The sequence below is a fragment of the Pseudopodoces humilis genome, chromosome 26 (assembly GCF_049639895.1).
Source record: "Pseudopodoces humilis isolate 2021_Gansu_Grassland_sample_001 chromosome 26, ASM4963989v1, whole genome shotgun sequence".
In the NCBI taxonomy this organism is placed as follows: domain Eukaryota; kingdom Metazoa; phylum Chordata; class Aves; order Passeriformes; family Paridae; genus Pseudopodoces; species Pseudopodoces humilis.
In genome coordinates, this window is record NC_142225.1 from 6,543,697 (window position 1) to 6,562,308 (window position 18,612).

The 18,612-nt window shown below is 52.2% G+C and overlaps 1 protein-coding gene across 3 annotated transcripts; it reads right to left on the minus strand.

The window, feature by feature from the left end:
• Positions 1 to 1,019: 1,019 nt before the first annotated feature.
• Positions 1,020 to 16,340, minus strand: SLC16A1 (solute carrier family 16 member 1). Of its 3 annotated transcripts, none has more exons than XM_005529270.3 (5): positions 16,284 to 16,340; positions 7,744 to 8,001; positions 4,283 to 4,426; positions 2,949 to 3,812; positions 1,020 to 2,538 (listed from the first exon to the last, which is right to left on the minus strand). In XM_005529270.3, exons 2-5 carry the CDS (start codon positions 7,958 to 7,960, stop codon positions 2,261 to 2,263), a joined length of 1,503 nt encoding a protein of 500 aa, XP_005529327.1. In that variant the 5' UTR covers positions 7,961 to 8,001; positions 16,284 to 16,340; the 3' UTR covers positions 1,020 to 2,260. The 3 variants fall into 3 exon arrangements, with proteins under 3 accessions (XP_005529327.1, XP_014113619.1, XP_014113618.1); XM_014258144.2 differs by lacking the exon at positions 16,284 to 16,340 and adding an exon at positions 15,535 to 15,649; XM_014258143.2 differs by lacking the exon at positions 16,284 to 16,340 and adding an exon at positions 15,495 to 15,516.
• Between the last annotated feature and the right edge of the window lie 2,272 nt (positions 16,341 to 18,612).

The following is an 18,612-nucleotide window of genomic DNA, read 5'->3' on the forward strand; positions in this document are numbered from 1 at the left end:
TCCAAGCAGCAGGAAATTATTTAAACATGCTAGGGCTTCCTGCCCTAGCTGTGTGAGCCTCTCCCAGTGGCACTGGCTACAGGAACACCCATGTCAGCTGTGGGCACAGCCCAGACAGGACCCCCAATGCCCATAAGAGGTGGGGATCAGTAGGGAAGGGCTGAGCACATCCTGGATTACAGAGGACAAATGACCTTCTCTACAGGTATCACCAATGCTTGGTACGGCAGAAGAGCCCAGACCCTCCTGCAGCACTGTCTGAGTCCCACCAGAGACTATCCCACACACAGAGGGAACCTTGTCTGTATCTACAAAAACTTGGATAACGGGCAGTTTCCCAGGGGTTGGTAATTTTGACACGAGCCCATTCCTGTGGTCCACCAGACACCCCAGCTATGAAAATACAATTACCTGGCTTTACAATATCACAGCTCAGTAACCATACAACATCCTCTTTTACAAAATACTCCCCATGCTTTATAATCTACAGCATTAAAAAAACTCCAACAATCCAGGCTGTTTTACGAGCTATTTAGACCAAAAAAAGGCAAAAGGGGCCTTGCAGATGAGAGAGCAAGGAGTACAGTTGCAATGCGGGGCCTGAACCTGCCAGGGATCCCAGGGACCCCAGAACAACTCCCTCAAGGCCACCTTCATTTAACCTCTCATTTAGTTTTAGCCCCATACAGCTGTGGTTCCATTCAGCTCAGAAGGAAACAGACAGCAAGAGTATCTGTGCGGGAGTTCGCAAGGGTTTTTACAGGTTTTCAAAACCAGAGTACATGAGGACACTATGCTGTAGCCACCCCAACTGCTAACCAAAGCCTCCTCTTCCAGCTGCAAAGGGGCATCTCACCCTCTCAGTATGTGTCCAGCTTCCACAGGATGCTGGGAGCAGCAAGTGGAGAGCCAAGCCCTGCCACAGCCCCACTCACCCTCTCCCCAAAACTGACCCTAAATCTATGTGATCTGGCACATAGAAATCACACTTCTAAGAAAGAAGTTCAACATTTGATGGGTAAATTGTAAAAAAACAAGTTTATTTGAAAAACTCAGCCTCTTAACATGAATTCTGATCAACATTTACTAGAACTTGAGAGCCATTAACCTGCTCCACATACGTGAGATATTTTCCAACACTAAAAAATAAAAAATAAATACGTACAAATTCTTTCCTCCCCCTTACGTGTCCTAGATGTGAGAGGTTCAGCATCCACTGCCTTAAGATCTCAGTTGAACAGAAGCAAGTAAAAGAGGTTTCTCTAACAGATAAAAGAGCAAAAGCAGATAAAGTCTCAGGGATGTACCATGTCCACCCACCTCACCACTCTGCCCAAGGTCAGGCACCCAAAACACTTGGCTGGAAGGGATGCTCTGGTGGAAATCCACCCCACGAGCAGGATGGGGCAGCACAGCCGACAGCAGCATGAATGCCAGCACCACAACCTGAACCCATTTCACATCACACTGCACTGGGCTGAGAAGAGGCACTATTGAGGCAGAGTGGGGAGGCAGGGGGAACCCCAACACTCCCCAAGGAAGGCTTGGGCAAGCAGGGCTGCCACAGCCCTGGAGTGGGTGATGCTGCCCCAACAAGAACTGCAGCTATCTTTCTTCAAGCTGAATATCCCATGAGAGAACAGCTACAAAAACAGGGATTTTAAAGAACTACAGTAGCTAAAGTGTTTTCAAAACATACCTAAAGACCACCTAAAGAGCCAGGAGGCACTGAGCACGGGGGTTGAGGAGCACCTTGCCCCATGCCCGCATCTCCCCCACAGAGGGCCTGCAGTAAGAAGCGTGTGAAGCAGTATTCATTCAGGGCCGGCCCTGAAGCCCAACATGCTTCAAATCCAGTATCCTGCTTTTATGGCTTTTTAACAACAAAACTCCCCAAAACACACACACATCCCCCCACCCCCCAACCCCAAGCAGAATACAGAGCTGAAGCACAGTTTAGAGTTAAGGCTCCTTCAGATTCAGCTAGATATGGAGACTGTAAGGCACATATTAGTACATTCATGTTACTGTTAAAAAGCCAGACTATAAAAGCCCCCTGCCCCTGGACACATGAGGATACTGCATATGTAGTCCTGTTACCTTTGTTTAACACAGATGGAAAGACAATTCAGAGCCTGTTTAAAAATGAACACCTGGTTTAAACACTTCTCACAGCCACCCAGCGCCAGCAGAGCTCTGCCCCGGCCGCCGCACCAGGGCAGCAGCGCTTCCCCGACACTCCGGGATTAAGACCAGTCCCTCACATGCGGCTCTCCTCCTCTTTGACACCATCCTCCACATTCTTCTGAGGTGAGGGGGCCACATCATTGTTTGCCTCTTTCTGCTTCTCAGCCTCGTCAATGTTGGTCTCTTCCTCCTTCCCTTCATTCTTTGCTTTCTCCTCTGCCTTCTGCTCCTTTGCCACCAGGCGATAGTTGATGCCCATCCCAATGAAGAGGTAGATCCCAGCGATGATCAGGACAACCCCGCAGGCCCAGTACGTGTACTTGTAGTCACCATACATGTCATTGAGCTTCCCTAAGAGACAAGAGAGGGGACAGTTTAGCAAGATGCCCCCAGAGCAGTTTCAGGTCATGGAGATGTTCCCAAGAGCAGCCCAAGCCCATCACTCTCACATTCAGGCAAGGACCTGTCCCACATTCCTTTATTCCCTGCTCTGTTACCCTGTGCTAGGGGTTCAGATCCCACTTCCTTGGCCATTCCTCAGATGCTGGGATGGTCTCCTGACCACTGCCCCAGTGCCAAGGGCTGCCCATGGCTCAAGGGAACCCACCACCACTCGCAAGTCCAGGCAGGACAGCCAGAGTCAAAGAATCATTAAGATTGGGAAAGACCTTTAAGATCATTAAGTCAATCAATCACCAACCCAGCACCACCCCATTAAAACCATGTCCTCAAGTGAGTTCTCCAGGCACAGCACACCCTACCTAGCATAGGGGGTCCCAGAAGCACAGGGCAACACTCCACGATGGTCACCAGACCAACAGCACTGGAGAACCGCTGGGCTCCCACCAGGTCCATCAGGGTCTCAAACAGGATCGAGCTCAGCCAGCCAAAGGCAAAGCCAAAGAAGCCAGCATAAATGCAGAAGCCAGCATAGGTGGTGGACATGGGGACCAAGAGGTGGCAAACCCCATTGTAAATAATAGAGACAGCAAAGAAATACTGGATGCGTGGTCTGACCCACTTGGTGTTTGCCACCAGTCCCATGGAAGGTCTGGCCACCATGTCCACAAAGGCCAGTATGGAGAGCAGAAAGGCTGCAGAGTCACTAGCAATCTTCTTGCTCTTTGCATAATTGCTGAGGAAGACCAAGGGAGCAAATAACCCAAAGAACATGATTACGTTGCCTGACAGATAGAGCAAGAAGCCCCTGTGTGTGAACAGAGACAGGTCCAAGAATTTGTTGATTGTCTGAAAGAATGAGCTCTTCTCTTTCTTGGCCTTTCCATCAATGAGGTCCGTGCTGGTGTCACCATCATCCTTTTTCCCTGCCTTCCCAGCCTCCTGCTGCACTTCCTTATTGGCCTCTTTCTTCAGCTGATCTGGCTTGGGACCTATGGGCCGCATCAGGGATCCAGCCACGCAGCAGTTCAGGAGGAGGCCACCCAGGATGAGGAAGCTGCCACGCCAGCCAAATATGCCAAAGAAGAGCTGGTTGACGGGTGCCAGGGTAGAAAGGAAGACAGGGCTGCCTGCCATCGCCAGCCCATTGGCCAGTGGACGCTTCTTGAAGAAGTACTTGCCAATCATGGTTAAGGCAGGGTTCAGGTTGAAGGCAAGTCCAAGACCTGCAGGAGAGAGATAAGGGGCTCAGGGCTTGGACACCCCCAGCAGCACCAGCAGAAGGGCAAGTGGGATAAGCAGGGTTTCAAGTCTGGGGAGGGGGGGGGTCCCAGCTCCATTTCCAACTTAGAATCAAGGAATCATTTAGGTTGGAAAAGCACTCTAAGATCATGGGAGTCCAACCACTGCCCCAGCACTGCCAGGTCCACCATTAACCCACATCCCTAAGTGTGACATCCACATGCTTTTTGAACACTTCGAGGGATGGTGATTCCACCAGTGGCCCATACATTCCAACACCTGACCCACCCACCTCCCAGCTGCATGAGTGGAAGTCAGCCCCTGCTGCCAGCTGAAGTAGAGGCACCCAGGCAGTGACAGGAAACAGAATTTATGCAAATTCAGACATCAACTAATAATTACTGGGTTGAAGCTGCTCCTTTCACTGCCCCACTAGGGCAGAGCTATCGCTTACCCCCTATGACCCCAACACAGAAGTAGAGCTCCTCCACCGTGTTGCAGAAGGAGGCTGCGATCAGCCCACAGCCGGACAGGCAGCCGCCTGCGATCATGATGGGCCGGCTGCCATACTTGTTCACCAGGATGCTGCTGATGGGACCTGAGCAAAGAAAGGAGATGCATCCAGAGAGAAGTTACCTTAGCATGAGATACCGAACACACACAGGCAAGCACACTGCAGCTTTACTGCCAGAGGATTCCAGCTTTCACAGTGTTGCTTCTCCCAGTGAGGGAACTGGGGTAAGGGGAAAGGGCAGGAGGTTCAGAGGCAGCTGAAGATAAGAGAATCACAAAATGGTTTGGGTTGGAAGAGACCTTAAAGATCACCTTGTTCCAACTCCCTGCCTTGGGCAGGGACACTACACTAGAACAGGTTGCTGCAAGCCCCATCCAACCCAGTCTTGAACATTTCCAGGGATGAGGTAGACACAGCTTCTCTAGGCTTCTCTGTGCCAGGGCCTCATCATCCTCAGGGAAAACTTCTTCCTAAATATGTAATCTAAACCAAACAGAGAGAGAACTGTTGAAGCACAGAAAGCTTTGACTTCTTTGAACAAGCTGACTTCTGTGGGCTGAAATGGGAGCTGCTTGGCCACCAGCTGTTCCCAGACACAGGGCTTTGGGACAGGCTGAAGCCACCTGCCTCATGCTGTGCTGTGGGCTCTACCCTACTTATGGCAACCCACCCACCACGAGCTGGGGTCTCAGCTGCAAAGCAACTGCACATCACCTGCCAGAGGTTTCTGATCAGGACCAGACAAAGCTGTGAGGAAACACCTTCTCTGGGCGCAGGTGAAGCTCCCTAGGGCTTGGGGAGACGCAGCACTGCCCCAGGAGAAGGGGTGCTTCTGTTTCCACTGCTACCACTAAGGCAGACAGGGCCCAATTGCCCTTTCAAGTGCTTCACTATCAGGAGCTTTAATCCAAAGCAAACAGTGATTAGAGACTGCCAAGCATGCTCTACAGACACTAAAATGTATTTAAATACACTGAATGAACATCCATTGAATATTAACAGACCTTGCTTTGCCATTAACAGACAGGGACGTTGTCAACATGTTATTCATGGGTCCTCGGATGGTACTTGACCTTTTTGCCCACTTTAAACAAAGCCTGGAGCAAGTTACAGAAGCCTTGGCACTGCAGAGGCTGTCCCCAGCCCCATGACATTCTGCTCTCTGCTACCAGAGGCTCCAGTGCAATGGGCCATGGCCCTGGTCCTGTGAGAGGCAGCAGCACATGGGGCTGCCATATCATGAGTCCCATAGAGTGCTCAGCACTTTGCAAAACCTGGACCTTGAACTCAGCAAACGTGATGCCCCTAAACATAGTCTAAAGGCAGACACAGCCTTTCCTCCAGGAAGTCCACCTGGGAGCAGCAGGTTCCATGGGGCACTCAGCAGGAAGCCCCCCAGCTGGGAAATGCCAGGTACTCTAGGGGCAATTCCCCACACCGCACCCACTTTTTTTAAAGGAAAATAATTCACACACACTCTTATTTTCTACATCCACAGGAAGCATTTTTGACTAAACATTATCTGATCTAACTTGATTGGTCAAGGTGCCAGAAACATGTAAGTAATGGAATCTAATCCCAACATGGATCTGAAAAAGGGGCATTTGACACCATGCCATCCATGCATCCTGATGGTCACTGCACAGGGCAGCTGTAGGGAAATGTGCTTCCTCCTCACACCTAGCCCTGCCCAGGACAGGAGCTGCCCCAGCTCTGTGAGGTTCCATCAGTCCAGAATGTTCCTCCAGAGGATGAACTACTTTTTCAGCCTCCAAGCAAGCAGGTGTCCTAGGAGACAGGGAAAATGGGATGCACACTGGGACTGCTCCAGTGCAATTCAAACTCTGTAAAGGGCCTGGTTTCATGCAGAAATGAGTGGGGCAGCAGTGATTCCTGTGCTTCAGCAGCTGGGGGATGAGTCATAGAAAATCCTGAGATGGAGTCCAACCTATGGCTCTGCACAGGACAACCCCAACAATCCCTTCTGCCTGAGAGCATTGTCCAAAATGCTCCTCGAGCTCTGCTCTGGGAAGCCTGTTCAGTACCTGACCACCTTCTGGGGGAAAAAAATACACCCAGGTAGATCTGGGGTACTTTCAGCATCCCTGCCACCCACATACTGGCAAGCAGTTCAAGACTAGCAGCTGCTAGAATTTAATGGCAACAGTTCAGTGAAAGCAGGAGAGACAGTATCGCCAGGGAGGGAGGGGGACATGGGGACAGCCACAACTCCAGTACTGGGAATTCTTATCCCTGGCAGCTCCAGACAGTGCCCCCAGAAGAACCAGCTCTGAGCTATTGGGAGAGGAGGAATGGCCTAGATTGGGTCTCATTAAGGCAGTTACACGGTTTACAAGCTTGTTACAACATTGGAGCAGGGAAATGTGCTCGTCGCTTCGCTAGCTGAGCGAGGACAAAGCAGAGCCTGTTCCCCCAAGGGAAAAGCCTCGTGTTCAGCCGGGAGCTGACGTCAGCTCCTTTGGATGCACAAATCCAACAAGGCTGCAGGCAACTCGCCAGCTGCGGACTGGTGGCAGGGACAAGCACCCATTTGCCTCTGAAGTGGCCACAACAGCAGGCTCACAGTGTTTCTTTCGGCCCAGCACAACACTGTGTTTGCAGGCACATACAAGACCCCAGGGTCTGGAGACCAGGAACACTCTGCATGCTCCTCACCCATTAAAACCATGCATAAAGTACCCAGCTTGGGAATTAAAAGCCTTCAAAAGGCAGCTTCTGAAGGACAGGGGAGGGAGGGAGGGGAGCTGTTTTAGTTTAGGTGGGTTTGCCTTATTCTGCCCACATCTTTATACTTCCAGTGCATGCTGCCATCCTCAAACAGCAGAAGCTGCCTCTTGGCACCAGCAAGCATTAACATGTGGCACGAGGCTTCAGTGCATTCCAAGCACAACTGAGCAGATGAGAAACTGGGGACAGATCCCTAGATACACCTACTATTCCCTGAATTTAAAAAAATAAATAAATAAAATCAATGTCTTATCTGAAAGGAAGTGCCCCTGAAAGCAAGGCTGCCACATGTGGCACAGCAGCTCGCCAGCCTTCAGGAAGATGCTGGGAGCAGACACAGCATCTGTAGCCTACTGTAACAAGGACAAGGGCAGAATTACACAAGTCGTAATTCCCCGGAAAGATTTTACAGCTTTGCAGAGGAGGACAGATTAACCTGGTTTTTGCATTCTGGGCATTAAATGCAACTTTTTGAGCAACCTCTTTAAGAAAACCCATTAAGAGAGGTTTTGCTCTCACATAAGGAGAGAACTCAAAGTTAGAGCAAAATTTTGGTGGTTGTCACGGCAGCCAGGTGGGAATCACCAGCCCCAGCAGGAAAGCAGCATCTTGTGCTGTGATGCAGCACATGTACCAGCCTCCAGCCCACTTACCTCCTGCATACATAACAGCCAGCATGATGGAGGAGATCCAGGAGACTTTGCTGCTGGACGCATTGAAGATGACCTCAATCTCTTTGAAGAACACTGTGATAGATTTGGGGAAGGCATAGGAAAAGCCAATGGAGATGAAGGCTCCGATGACCACAGCCCATCCCCATCCTCCTTCAGGAGGAGTGTATCCTACGGGGCCTCCAATGGCCGGTGGCATCTTGAATCAAGTCGGCGATGACTCAGTTGGGGATCACAGATCTGCAAAGGACAAAGTGTTGCCTCAGCAGAAAGCAGAATTCCTGCTCCTGGCATACAACTGCACAGCTCAAACTCTGTTTGCAAGGCTGGCACTGCACCAGTGCCCCCACCACCATAAGAAAAGCTGATTCTTAAGGTGAGAGCACTCCAGGATCACCAGCACAGTGGGCCACTCCAAAGCACACGCTCAGATTGCAGCTGGCCTTTAAGAGCCCCAGTCAGCACATGTTTGTAAGCGACAAATTTAAGGCATGACATCCTGACCTAAGCTGGAAAGGGCAGGGAGTGTCTGTGACAGCAGCCAGGGCTCATCTGCATGGGCAGAGCTCCCATAGCATCTCCAGGAGTGCCACCCCAGCACTGCAAAATCCCAGGAAGCCCCAGGCCAAATGGTTATTAAATCCAGACACTTAGGGGAAGTAAGCCCCCATGCATGAGCCGAACAGGACACCCCTATTTCTGCTGAAAAAGGGCAGCTGGGTGTCACAGCACACCCACCATTCCTAAAGGTCAGGGTCTGTGGCTAAACTTAGCCTGAGCAGTGACTAAGGAAAGGTCCCAATATGCCACCAGGGAAGGGGGAGGTAGATGCACACACTTAGTCCCAGCAGAGCCTGGTTCCCCTGCTGTTTGACCCTGCAGGGCACCTCCTGACCCAAATGCATCCAAACCCTCCTCCTTGATCAAAAAGGCTATGGCAGGTTTCACAAAGCACCCAAATATAAAAACAATTCACCTAAAAAGCTCAAAACCAGAAGTGACTAGAAAACAAAATAAACAGGAAAATGTCATTCAGGCTTGCTGAAGTATGGAATCCCCTTGGAGAGGCTGATTGGGAGCAATCCAGAGGCCATCAGGGTCAGGCTACTCATACATGGGCCCACGCTGCAGCAGAACTAGATCACACTCCAGAGCTGCTGTTACTCCAAATGAAGGCTGGTCCAGGCAGCCGAGAGCAGCACAAGGCATCACAGCAAGGAACCGTAAGAAGGACAGCTGCTCACAAACAAGGGTTACATCATGCAAAGCAACAGAAATCACTACCAGCCCCAGAGCCCCTATGCATCCCCAGGGATTTCAGAAGGCATTTTCTGATGGACTGCAGAGCTCCTCAGCCTCAGAGATATCCCCACCCCACCCACCCCTATTAAGTGCCACCAGCCAAGGGGCAACATTAGGCTCCTTCACTAGAACCCACTCCTCATTCAGCAGCTCTCCGCTGCTCAGGTTTGCACTTGAGGAAAAAGCCACCTTTGAGCAGGAGAGACTTTTCCAGAACTCCTGAGGCCATACCAGGCAAAGTGACAACTTCAAAGCAGTGTGGCGCTGGCTCAGAGAGGTGCAGCCTCCTATTTATAGCCTGTATCCGCCCCAGCTCACAGCGATTACCATCTCATCCATGGCTGCTGACATGCCAGCACCTATTTGGCACACCCCTACAGCACACACTACAGGACTAAGGGCTCCTGCCTTCTCACCCACTCCATGTCACTTGGTGCATATCCAAGGCTGGGATCCCGGTGTCCTGGTCGAAGCACAGCTGGTGATCCAGAGTCATGGGGAGATCCTGCTCCTTCCTACCTGGCACTGGAAGTACTGGCAGCAGTTATCTGATACAGCACCAAGTTAACCAGAGCCACCTGACACCTGGCCACAGTGATGCCTACCAGATGATGCCCCAGACCCGCATGGGGCCAGAGGAAGAAAAGCACAGGAGGTCGGTTTCTGCAAGCTGCTAAGACTGGTTTACTGTGACCCAGACAATGATTTTTCTCTGGCAGGGTATTTTCCTGCATCCTGGCCAGTGCAACACATGACCATCACGAGCAGCTCCAAGCCACCCACCGCTCCAACAAAGGAATCATTGACAAGACGCTGCCCCTGGCACGTCCGCAGCTGAACTATGCCCAGGAGCCAGAGCTCATTTCTTCCAATTTCCTCTCTGGGACTCACCAGGATGAGCCCGTGTCTGTGGTGTCAGGCTGCAGGCAGATCCCCAGGCCAACACACACCTGTGGGCACCCACCTGGGACACGCATCCACCGAGGAAACTGCCAGGCTCCACAAAGACTCCCAATGCAGTCTGGTTTTGGAACACAGAGAAGCCCACCCACCCACCATGAGCACTAGGAATTGCTGAACATGCCCTCCCCAAACAAGCTGCACACTGGAGTTTCTGCCACCTCTTGCTTTGAGTCACACTGAGCTTTCACAGCCTTCAGTGAATCCTAGAGCATCATCCAATCACACCGATTTATCCAAAACATTTTTGAAAGCTAAAACTACCAGGTGCTGGCTATGAAAGGTCCCAGCAAGGAATATAATCTACTTGTAAGCACTAATTAAAATTACAGGCAATAAAAGTCATCCGAGGCAAAGGCTGAGGGGGTTACAATGGGGATTTTCCCCTTTTGTTCCTGAGACATATACATTGATTTAATTCTTCCACTGCTCCCAAGGAGTTCAACTGCTCCAAAATGACTGTGGTTTGGTTCATTTATATTTTCTTCCCTTACAAGCAGCATTCCTCCTCCTGCGGGTGCTGAGGTGGCATCTCTCTGTAAAATAAAAGGCTTCTGGCAGGTTAGACATGATCTCTCTTGCATTGCTGAGGCACAATGAGCTTGAGCTGAACAAGGTTTTGAGACCAAAGATTCCCAAAGTCTGACGCCAGAGAGTTTACACAAGGAGCTCTGCATGCCACAACACTTTTCCCTGAGTCACTGAAAATCCTCATTAAGTTTTAGAAAAGCTCATCCTTCAATTGCATTAGGCTTCTTTACAATTTACTCTTTGCTCCCACACAGAAGTACTTTCAAACAAGAGAGGAAAAAAAAAAATAAAGCACAGGTAATGCAGCCAGCCCAACTGCACAAAAAACAACAAAAAACACCCCAAAAACCAGAACACATCATTATGACATTTTCAGCCGTTTTGGAAGAGCTGCAACATGTAGAGATGTGATTAGAAATCAAATTCACAGCTGCCAGGCAGCCAGCTACAGTTTGCCCTATTAGAAAATAAAATAACCATATTTACAGTAATTAAGACTGATGAGACCAAGTAATGACTGAGTATCACAACTGCTCCCTATAAAAGTCCTGACTAATCTGCAGGAATGGGTAGCCTACAGCCACACTCCTCTGCACAGCTATAGTGAGAGCAGGAATTGAGGTAATGAAGATGGTATCACCTCAAAACAGATCCCCCCAGGAGACTAAAGCCCTGATATCTCTCAGGTCTCACCCACAAGCAGTTATCCTTTCTCCAAAGGGGCCTGGAACAGTATGATTTCAAGACTTTTAGTTACATAATGCAGTAAATTGCTGCAGTTTTGAAAGCTCAGATTGGCAGGACTCCAGCACAGAAAGACAGAAGCTCACATTTATAAAGTGCTGCAAATGCCCCAAAGTATTTCTGGGGCAAAGTCTTTATTAAAGTGGCTCACAGTGCTCCTTTTTGGGGTCAAAGGAAGAGGGACATTCCCCCATCCAAGCAGAGGCCTTGCCCAGGCACAACACACCTTTGCCTCTACTCACACATCCCTCCAGCCCAAGGCTTCCCTACACTGGGCATGCATCATAGCAGGTGTGAAATCCACCATGGGTCATCCCAGCCCTGCTGTCTTCGCTTCTTGCTCTTCCTGTGCATCCAGCTTCTGAGATGGACATAGCATTGTCCCGAGCAGGATCTCCACAGCAAAAAAAACGTCCAGGCTATCCAATGGCCATTTGGGCCCCTTGTGCCTTTGTCAGCAGGACCAAGCCTTTGGCCTGGGGATGCCAACACTGAAACACCTAGGCCAGGCAGGATGGGCACAAAGCTGTCCCTTGCTAGAAGCTCCTCCCAAAGGAGCTCTTCCCTCAAGCCCCCGGCAGAAAGGGGGATGCTGTTCTCCAGAAGCTTGTTCCCCATCAGCCCAGCCCAAAGAATTAGCTGAAAGATTAGCCACATCCACCCCTCCCAGCACAACCTCCCAAACCCAGCTCATCACAAGAGGCCCTTCCAGTGCTCAGCACAGGGCCATAAACATCCATAGGACATTTGCTCAACACTGGGAGCTGGCAGGCCCCCAACAACCCTTCCGATCCCTGAAAATAAACTGAGATCTTTTGCTGGGGAAATGAAGGGGCTTGCAACCACCAGCTGTTCACAGCCAATAACATTCTACAGCTTCAAATTTGGACTTTTTTTGGACTGAAGTAAGATGAAAGAGATTGTCAGGAGTTAAGACACCACTTTCACCAGTTTTAAGCAGGTTTAGAGCATTATGCACAGATTTCTAATTCCAGCAGGCACCCACAGCCGGGGTTTAACCTGGCAGCACATGGCCTACGTGACTCTCCAGCACTTCTAAGGGCTCTGCACCAGGACAATAGTCAATTGAGGCCCTGCTCAGCTCCAGCCTTTGCTGCCGGGGTGAGCCAAGGTCAGCAGCACAGGCAGGGCTCACTCAAGGCCAGCAGCCCGCATGGGCAAGCTCAAGGTTTTGGCCAGAAGCAGCCCAGCCCACTCAGTGCCTCTTCCCACCAGGGATAGCCAACACACTCCCAGACATGCCCCAGTCTGTCGGCCCGGTGAGCCAACACCAGTGTGCAGACAGACAGACGCCATGGGGCACAGCATTGGCAGCTGCCCTTCTCCAGCTCCCCCACTGGCAGCACGAGCCTCAGCCTGCAGAGGCACAGATCATCCTGCTCACCCCACCAGGCACAGCCACAAACTTGTCCTGGACACTCCAAATTGGTCTCTCTGGTGGACACAGCCCCTCAGCCTCCAAAACACTCCCAGCACGGCACAGGGCATGAAAGGCTGCAAGCTGCCCTGCAAAATGAAATGTTGGGATAGTTTGTTGGCAGCTTTGGAGGAAGCAAACCAACCAGAGAGATGAGCAGCTATTTGTGACCACCAGAGAAGCTCCCATCTGGGCCTGCTGTGCCTGGCTGTTAGCATCAACAACGCTCAGTAAGGACCAAGCATCTTACTGGTGTGAGAAAGCATGAAATCAGGTTTAAGCAAGCTACCAACAGGCCCAAGGGAGAAAGCCTGGCTTATTTCTACACCAGAGCCTGGCTGTGGTCATGGCTCTTCTAGAGCCCTCAAGCCCAAAACCCTGCAGCCAGAGGGGTTTGCGGATCAGTTACAAGAATATTACGTGAAGCAAGCAGCTCTTGCATGTAGTCTGGGCTCACATCAGCTTTAGCCTGCAGCACAGCACACCTAGAGTCCCCTCTTTAACTGCACCCCCATCCCTAGGGAAAGGGATTCTCATAGCACCAGCTGCCAGCCAAACCCATGTCTCAGGAGGGGACAGGGGGTGCTCAAGCCCCTGTACAGGGTTCCCCAGTCACACCCTGAGCACAAGTCATGCTCTGCCAGGACACAGAGTTGACCCTCCCTGCAGCAGCAGCGCTCAGGAACGCTCCCAGGACACCCTGTGCCTGCCCGGAAATCCTCAGAATGAGAAAAATGTAGTATGGAATAGCATTGGCATTCTTTCATTATAGACCCACAATGCCAGCCAGAGACAGCTCCGGGTGTCTTAGCAAAGCAGGGAGCTGCAAAATCACAAAAAGTCACAGCAGCCACCATCAAACAGAACTGGCTGTCCCTTCCCTAAGTGCAGGAGTCTGAATTTTGATCCCAGCCGCTGCCACATTATTGCTAGCTTCGAGCACTCAAACCACAGATGAATAAGCACCAGGATGGAGGTGGGACATGCACACCAAGGACCCAAAAGAACAAGGGTGGAGGTGGGAGAGGAGGTCACACCAAGGACCCAGGAGTACATGGATGGAAGTGGGACACTCACACCGAGGACCCAGCCCTCAAACCAGGACCAAGGCAGCACTGGGATGGAGGCAGGAAAGGAAGCCACACCAAGGGCCCAGTAGCACTCTGGTGATTGCGGTTTCAGTAATTAACTACAGCCACACGTGGATTTTCCTTGGCTACAGAACTACACTGCAGCGGCTCTAAGGACACATTGAGTCATATCGATACCACTGGTGAGAGGCTCCCACTTTCTTAAGAGTCTGTTATAGGCTGATTCCAGAGGAGGAAATAGGAAAAGCCATAAAAGTGCAACAGTAGATTTTACCTACAGAGCTTAATGAGATGCGCCTCCCAAGCCTACGTGCAGCTTTTCAACTGCTCATAAAGGAGATATAAAATGACAGCATGAAAGTCAGTGGGTATTTTCCACCTTAGCTGCCAGACAAATCAGGCCAACTGTGCCAAATAGAAGCCAAGAAAAAGTACATGCGACCATTCACACCTTTTCCAGGTAACACCTCCTGGAAGGGAACAATGTTTCACGCCTTCCCAAGGGACTAGGACAGCCACAGGCACCCCCACGACTTTGGCGCAGGGTGATCTGCCATACTCTAACAGAACTTTTTGTAATTAGGAGGGCCATCACCCCAGCGGTTCATCTAACACCACGAAAGTTCCTTCCCAACAAAGGCACCATCAGGAGCTTGGGGAGTTTCTTTACACCCAGCACACCCCAGCTGTTCCCTGCCCTGGCCCATTTCTCAGCATTGTTCCTTTCCTTCCAGACACAGCCAAGGAAACCTCGGTGCAAAGACACCCAGGGAGAATCCAACAGCACTAAATTACCTCACTTAGCATGAAAATGGGATGCCTATGCACCACAAAAAGTCTTAAGGCTCACAGAAAGGCACAAAACCCTTATTATACCTGCTTCCTTGTGATGCAACTAAGAAAACCCACCGTTTTCCTCAGAAGAGGCTTAAAGCTGGAGAACATGAATAACCATTGTGCAAAAGGTCCACCCTTAAAGGGCAGGGTTCGAGCACTCAGGGCATTTACTGTTTCAGGACAAGAATCCCACCTCACTTGCCGCAGGTACAATTCACAATTCCTCTCTGATCTGCCTGTTCACACCCAAGCCCTCCAGCGTTGTTCACTTTCATGAAGCATTCGTCCACCTTTCAGCTGCAGGACTTCTACCCGACCTGCAACACCCAACCCGGGTAAAGCATTCCAGCAGTCCCGCTGAGGTTCCCGAGCATCTCACCCTGGGGCCAGCAAACACCTGCCACAGGCCACCAGGCTTCAACCAGAGCAGACCCCAGGACCAGAGCTGGTAGGTGCTGGCTCTAGGAGCATTCTGACTCGCCTTGCTGCCCAGCGAGTGTAAGCTACCACCGGCCACCAGTGAACTCCAGCAGCCTCAGCTTTTTCCTGCTGATCACCGAAACGCTTTGCTGGCTGAGTGATTCACATACCTGAGAGTGGACGCACGCCCCAAACCCGTACGGGGCCATCAAGACCTTACTACCACCTCCTCCCTGAGCGAGGCAGAAACAAGGGCTAAAGGCACCTCTCCTGGAGCCGGAGCACGGTTCCGCAGTCCATCCTGCACAGCCAGCAGGGGATTACGGTGCTGAAGGACTTGGGTGACTCACCCACCTGAGCAGCCTCGAATACCCGAGGTCCAGCTCGGAGCACATGCCAAGAGTAATCACCTGAAGGCCGGTGCGAACGGCATCCCCATGTAGTGCTCACCCAGGTGCTGAAGGCCGCGGGAGCGCTCCCCATGGGGACGGGGGAATACCCCCGTGCACCCCAATACCGCAGACCCACTGCCACGACACGGTTCCCACGCTGCTTCCAGGCCCTCCCTGCCTTTATCAAGAGCCAAACATAACGTTATTACCTCTTCCCTGCGCCCCAGCGCTTATCAAGCGCCCTCAAATGGTGCGGAGATTCCCCCGCGCGGCCCCACAAATACGCCGGGGCAGCGGCCTGAGGGGCCGGGCAGGAGCTCCCCGGGACAGGGCACCCACACCTCGAGGCAACTGGGCTACCCGGGCCCCCCAGGCCACCACCATGCATCCGCACCGTTCTCCGGGAGAAGGAAGCCGGGGAAACCCTGACCCCAGGACGCTACTGCCGGTGAGAGGGACGAGGGCGGTCAGGGCAGGGTACTGAGGAATCCCCACCACGCGGCCATACCGGAGCGGGAACAAAACATGGCTCCCCCCACAGTTCGGGGGCGGGGGAGACCGAAGCGGCGGTTCCAATACAGCCAGAAACGCCGGTGTGGAACCGACCGGCCGCGCGGGCGGCCCCCCGCTCCAGGAACGGCCCAGGACCATCACCGGCTCCAGGACTTCTAAGCCGGGCCGGCAGCAGAGGCCCCGGGTAGCGCGGGGCCGCCAGAGTTCGTGCGGCTCCCAGAGCCGGGGGCCTGACCCCGAGGCGCCCCCTCCCCGCTCCCTCGGCCGCCCGCCACGCGGCCGCCCGCGCCCTACCTGCGGGTGCCGCCGCTGCCGCCAAGTGCGGCCGCCCCCGCCCCCGCCGCTATAAGGGCGGAGGGGCGCGGGGGGCGGGAGCGGGGCGTGCGCGGCCGAGCACCGCCCCCCGCGCGCCACGTGCGCCCCGCCGGGCCCCCCCGACCCCAGGAGCGCGGCGGGGCCGGGCTGGGCCGTGCGCCACGGCACGTACCGCCCCGGCCCCTACGGGCCCCCGCTGGCGGCGGGACGGGCTCTGGGGCCGCGTGTGCCAGGAGGCCGGGCGGGATGGCACTGCCCGGCGCAGCGGCAGCGCGGGACTTCCCTGAACTTGTCCCACGGAGTGACTCTGCTCAGGAATTCCACTCGCTGGGCAGGAGCAAGGGGTCCCCTTGCCCCTCACTGCCGGGTCCTCATTCCTCCCGGGGGTCCTGGACACGCTCCCGAGAGTCCTGACCCCGCTCGTGGGGTTCCTGCTCCTGCTCTTGGGGATCCTGGCCCTGCTCCCGGGAGGCCCTGACCCCACTCCCGGGAGTCCTGGCCCCATTCCTGACATACCTGGCCCTGCCCCTGATGGTCATGGACCCCTTCAGGTGCAGAATGCTGAACAGTGTCTGTATTAAAACCCATCAGCACTTAAAATTCCATTGAAATTAAAATCCATTGCCTGACGATTGTGCTTTTGTGTTCATCACAACATTTCTTAGCGTTGCCAGCCCACTCTGGCAGCTGTGCTCACATGAGGGTAAGGACACACTGCCAGGGGGGACATTTGAGGTGGGCCTTTGTGCCGTGAAGGAGCTGGATGCCCTCACCATTTCACTCACGGTTTGGTTCTGCAGGATAAAACAGTCCCGGGCTTTGTGTGCCAAACGCTTTGGTGTGTGAGAGAGGCCCTTGCTGATAGCATGTTCCCATCCCAAGCAGAGTTCCTCATCTCTGCCTGCAGCAGCCGTGCATCCCATGTTCTTCACTCCTCATATGTCCCGAGTCCTGCACAAAAGCACTGTTACCTGGGAATGTTTTTCTCTGGATGTCATCTCCCAAAGCCTAATGGTGCTACTTGACTTCTGGGTTGCATGTCTAATGCTCTAAGTTGTTTTACAGCCCTGGAAGCCAAAAGAAGAGTGGTGTAGTTCAACTGTGACTCAAGGGAAAAAAGGGAATAAACAGTGACACTCCACAGATGGTGTCAGAGCAGCTGTGGGGAGGTGCTAGCACTTCCATATCAAAAGAACCACCGCTCCTCCATCACAGCAAGCATGGTCACGGGTTTACTCTGAGCATGTTGAGGCACTGAATGGACCAGGTGCACTCAGTAAAAGGCCAGGGACTACAACCAACACTTTCACCCACTTCTGAGGTGAGACACCATACCCCAAAGAGTGAGTGGGTGGGAGGATCTCTTGATCCGTCTGTTCCTGTGTGACTGAGCAGGGAGAGGCCAGCACTCTGTTTTGCTTAGACAAGATAAATAACAATTCAAAGGGGCAATTTTGGATCAAACTGAAAGTGCCACTTGGCTCTGCCGTTAAGATCCTACCTAGGCTCAAGCATTCTGCTCTGCTGGAGATGAGCAGTGGGAAATGCTGTGGTGGATCCCAGGTGAGACATGGTCTTCCAGTTTCCTTTGAGAAGACCCAGTGCTGCTGAGATGAATGAAGCCAGAGTATGTCATTTGTCTGGCACTGATGTGCAATGCCCCGGTGTGTGGGTTTTAGAGTAAAGTGCAAAACAAGAGGCTGGGGATGGTGGAGCTCAAGGGCGCAGGGAGCTGCCGGAGCAGTGATGGGCTGGAAGGGCAGGTGAGAAGCTGCAGCACATCTCTGCTGTTCCTGTTCCTGCTGCTTCTGCTGCTTCTCCATCTTACTGAAAATAGGAAGGTGTCCTTCCTGCTCTGTGCTGCTGCATTTTTGTCTCCTTTAAAAGACGGATTTAATATTAATCCTATTAGGAATTTTTTTCTTGTGAGGAAAACAGGATATGATTTCAGGATATTGGGCAACAAAGCTGTCCTTGAAAAGCAACACTAAGCAGCCTTGCAGTCCTGCTTCTGACTGCATTTGTGGCGGACACTAATCAAGTTCAACATCCGGGACAGCCAAACCATTTCATTTCCAGAATGAGGGAAAGGCCTCAGCCGAGCAGTACAAATTCAGGTTTTCTGTGTTCCACTGTAAACACTAAGGACCTCTAGTAATCTCAAAACATAATCTGATTTCTAATTTCTCTTGGAATTAATGTCTCTAGCAGATGTAGAAGTCTAGTACTCATCTGTCATGAATACGCATGTCCTGCTTGATAAGAGAAGCAACAACATGATTCCAAATCCAGGAATTATTGGAAATCT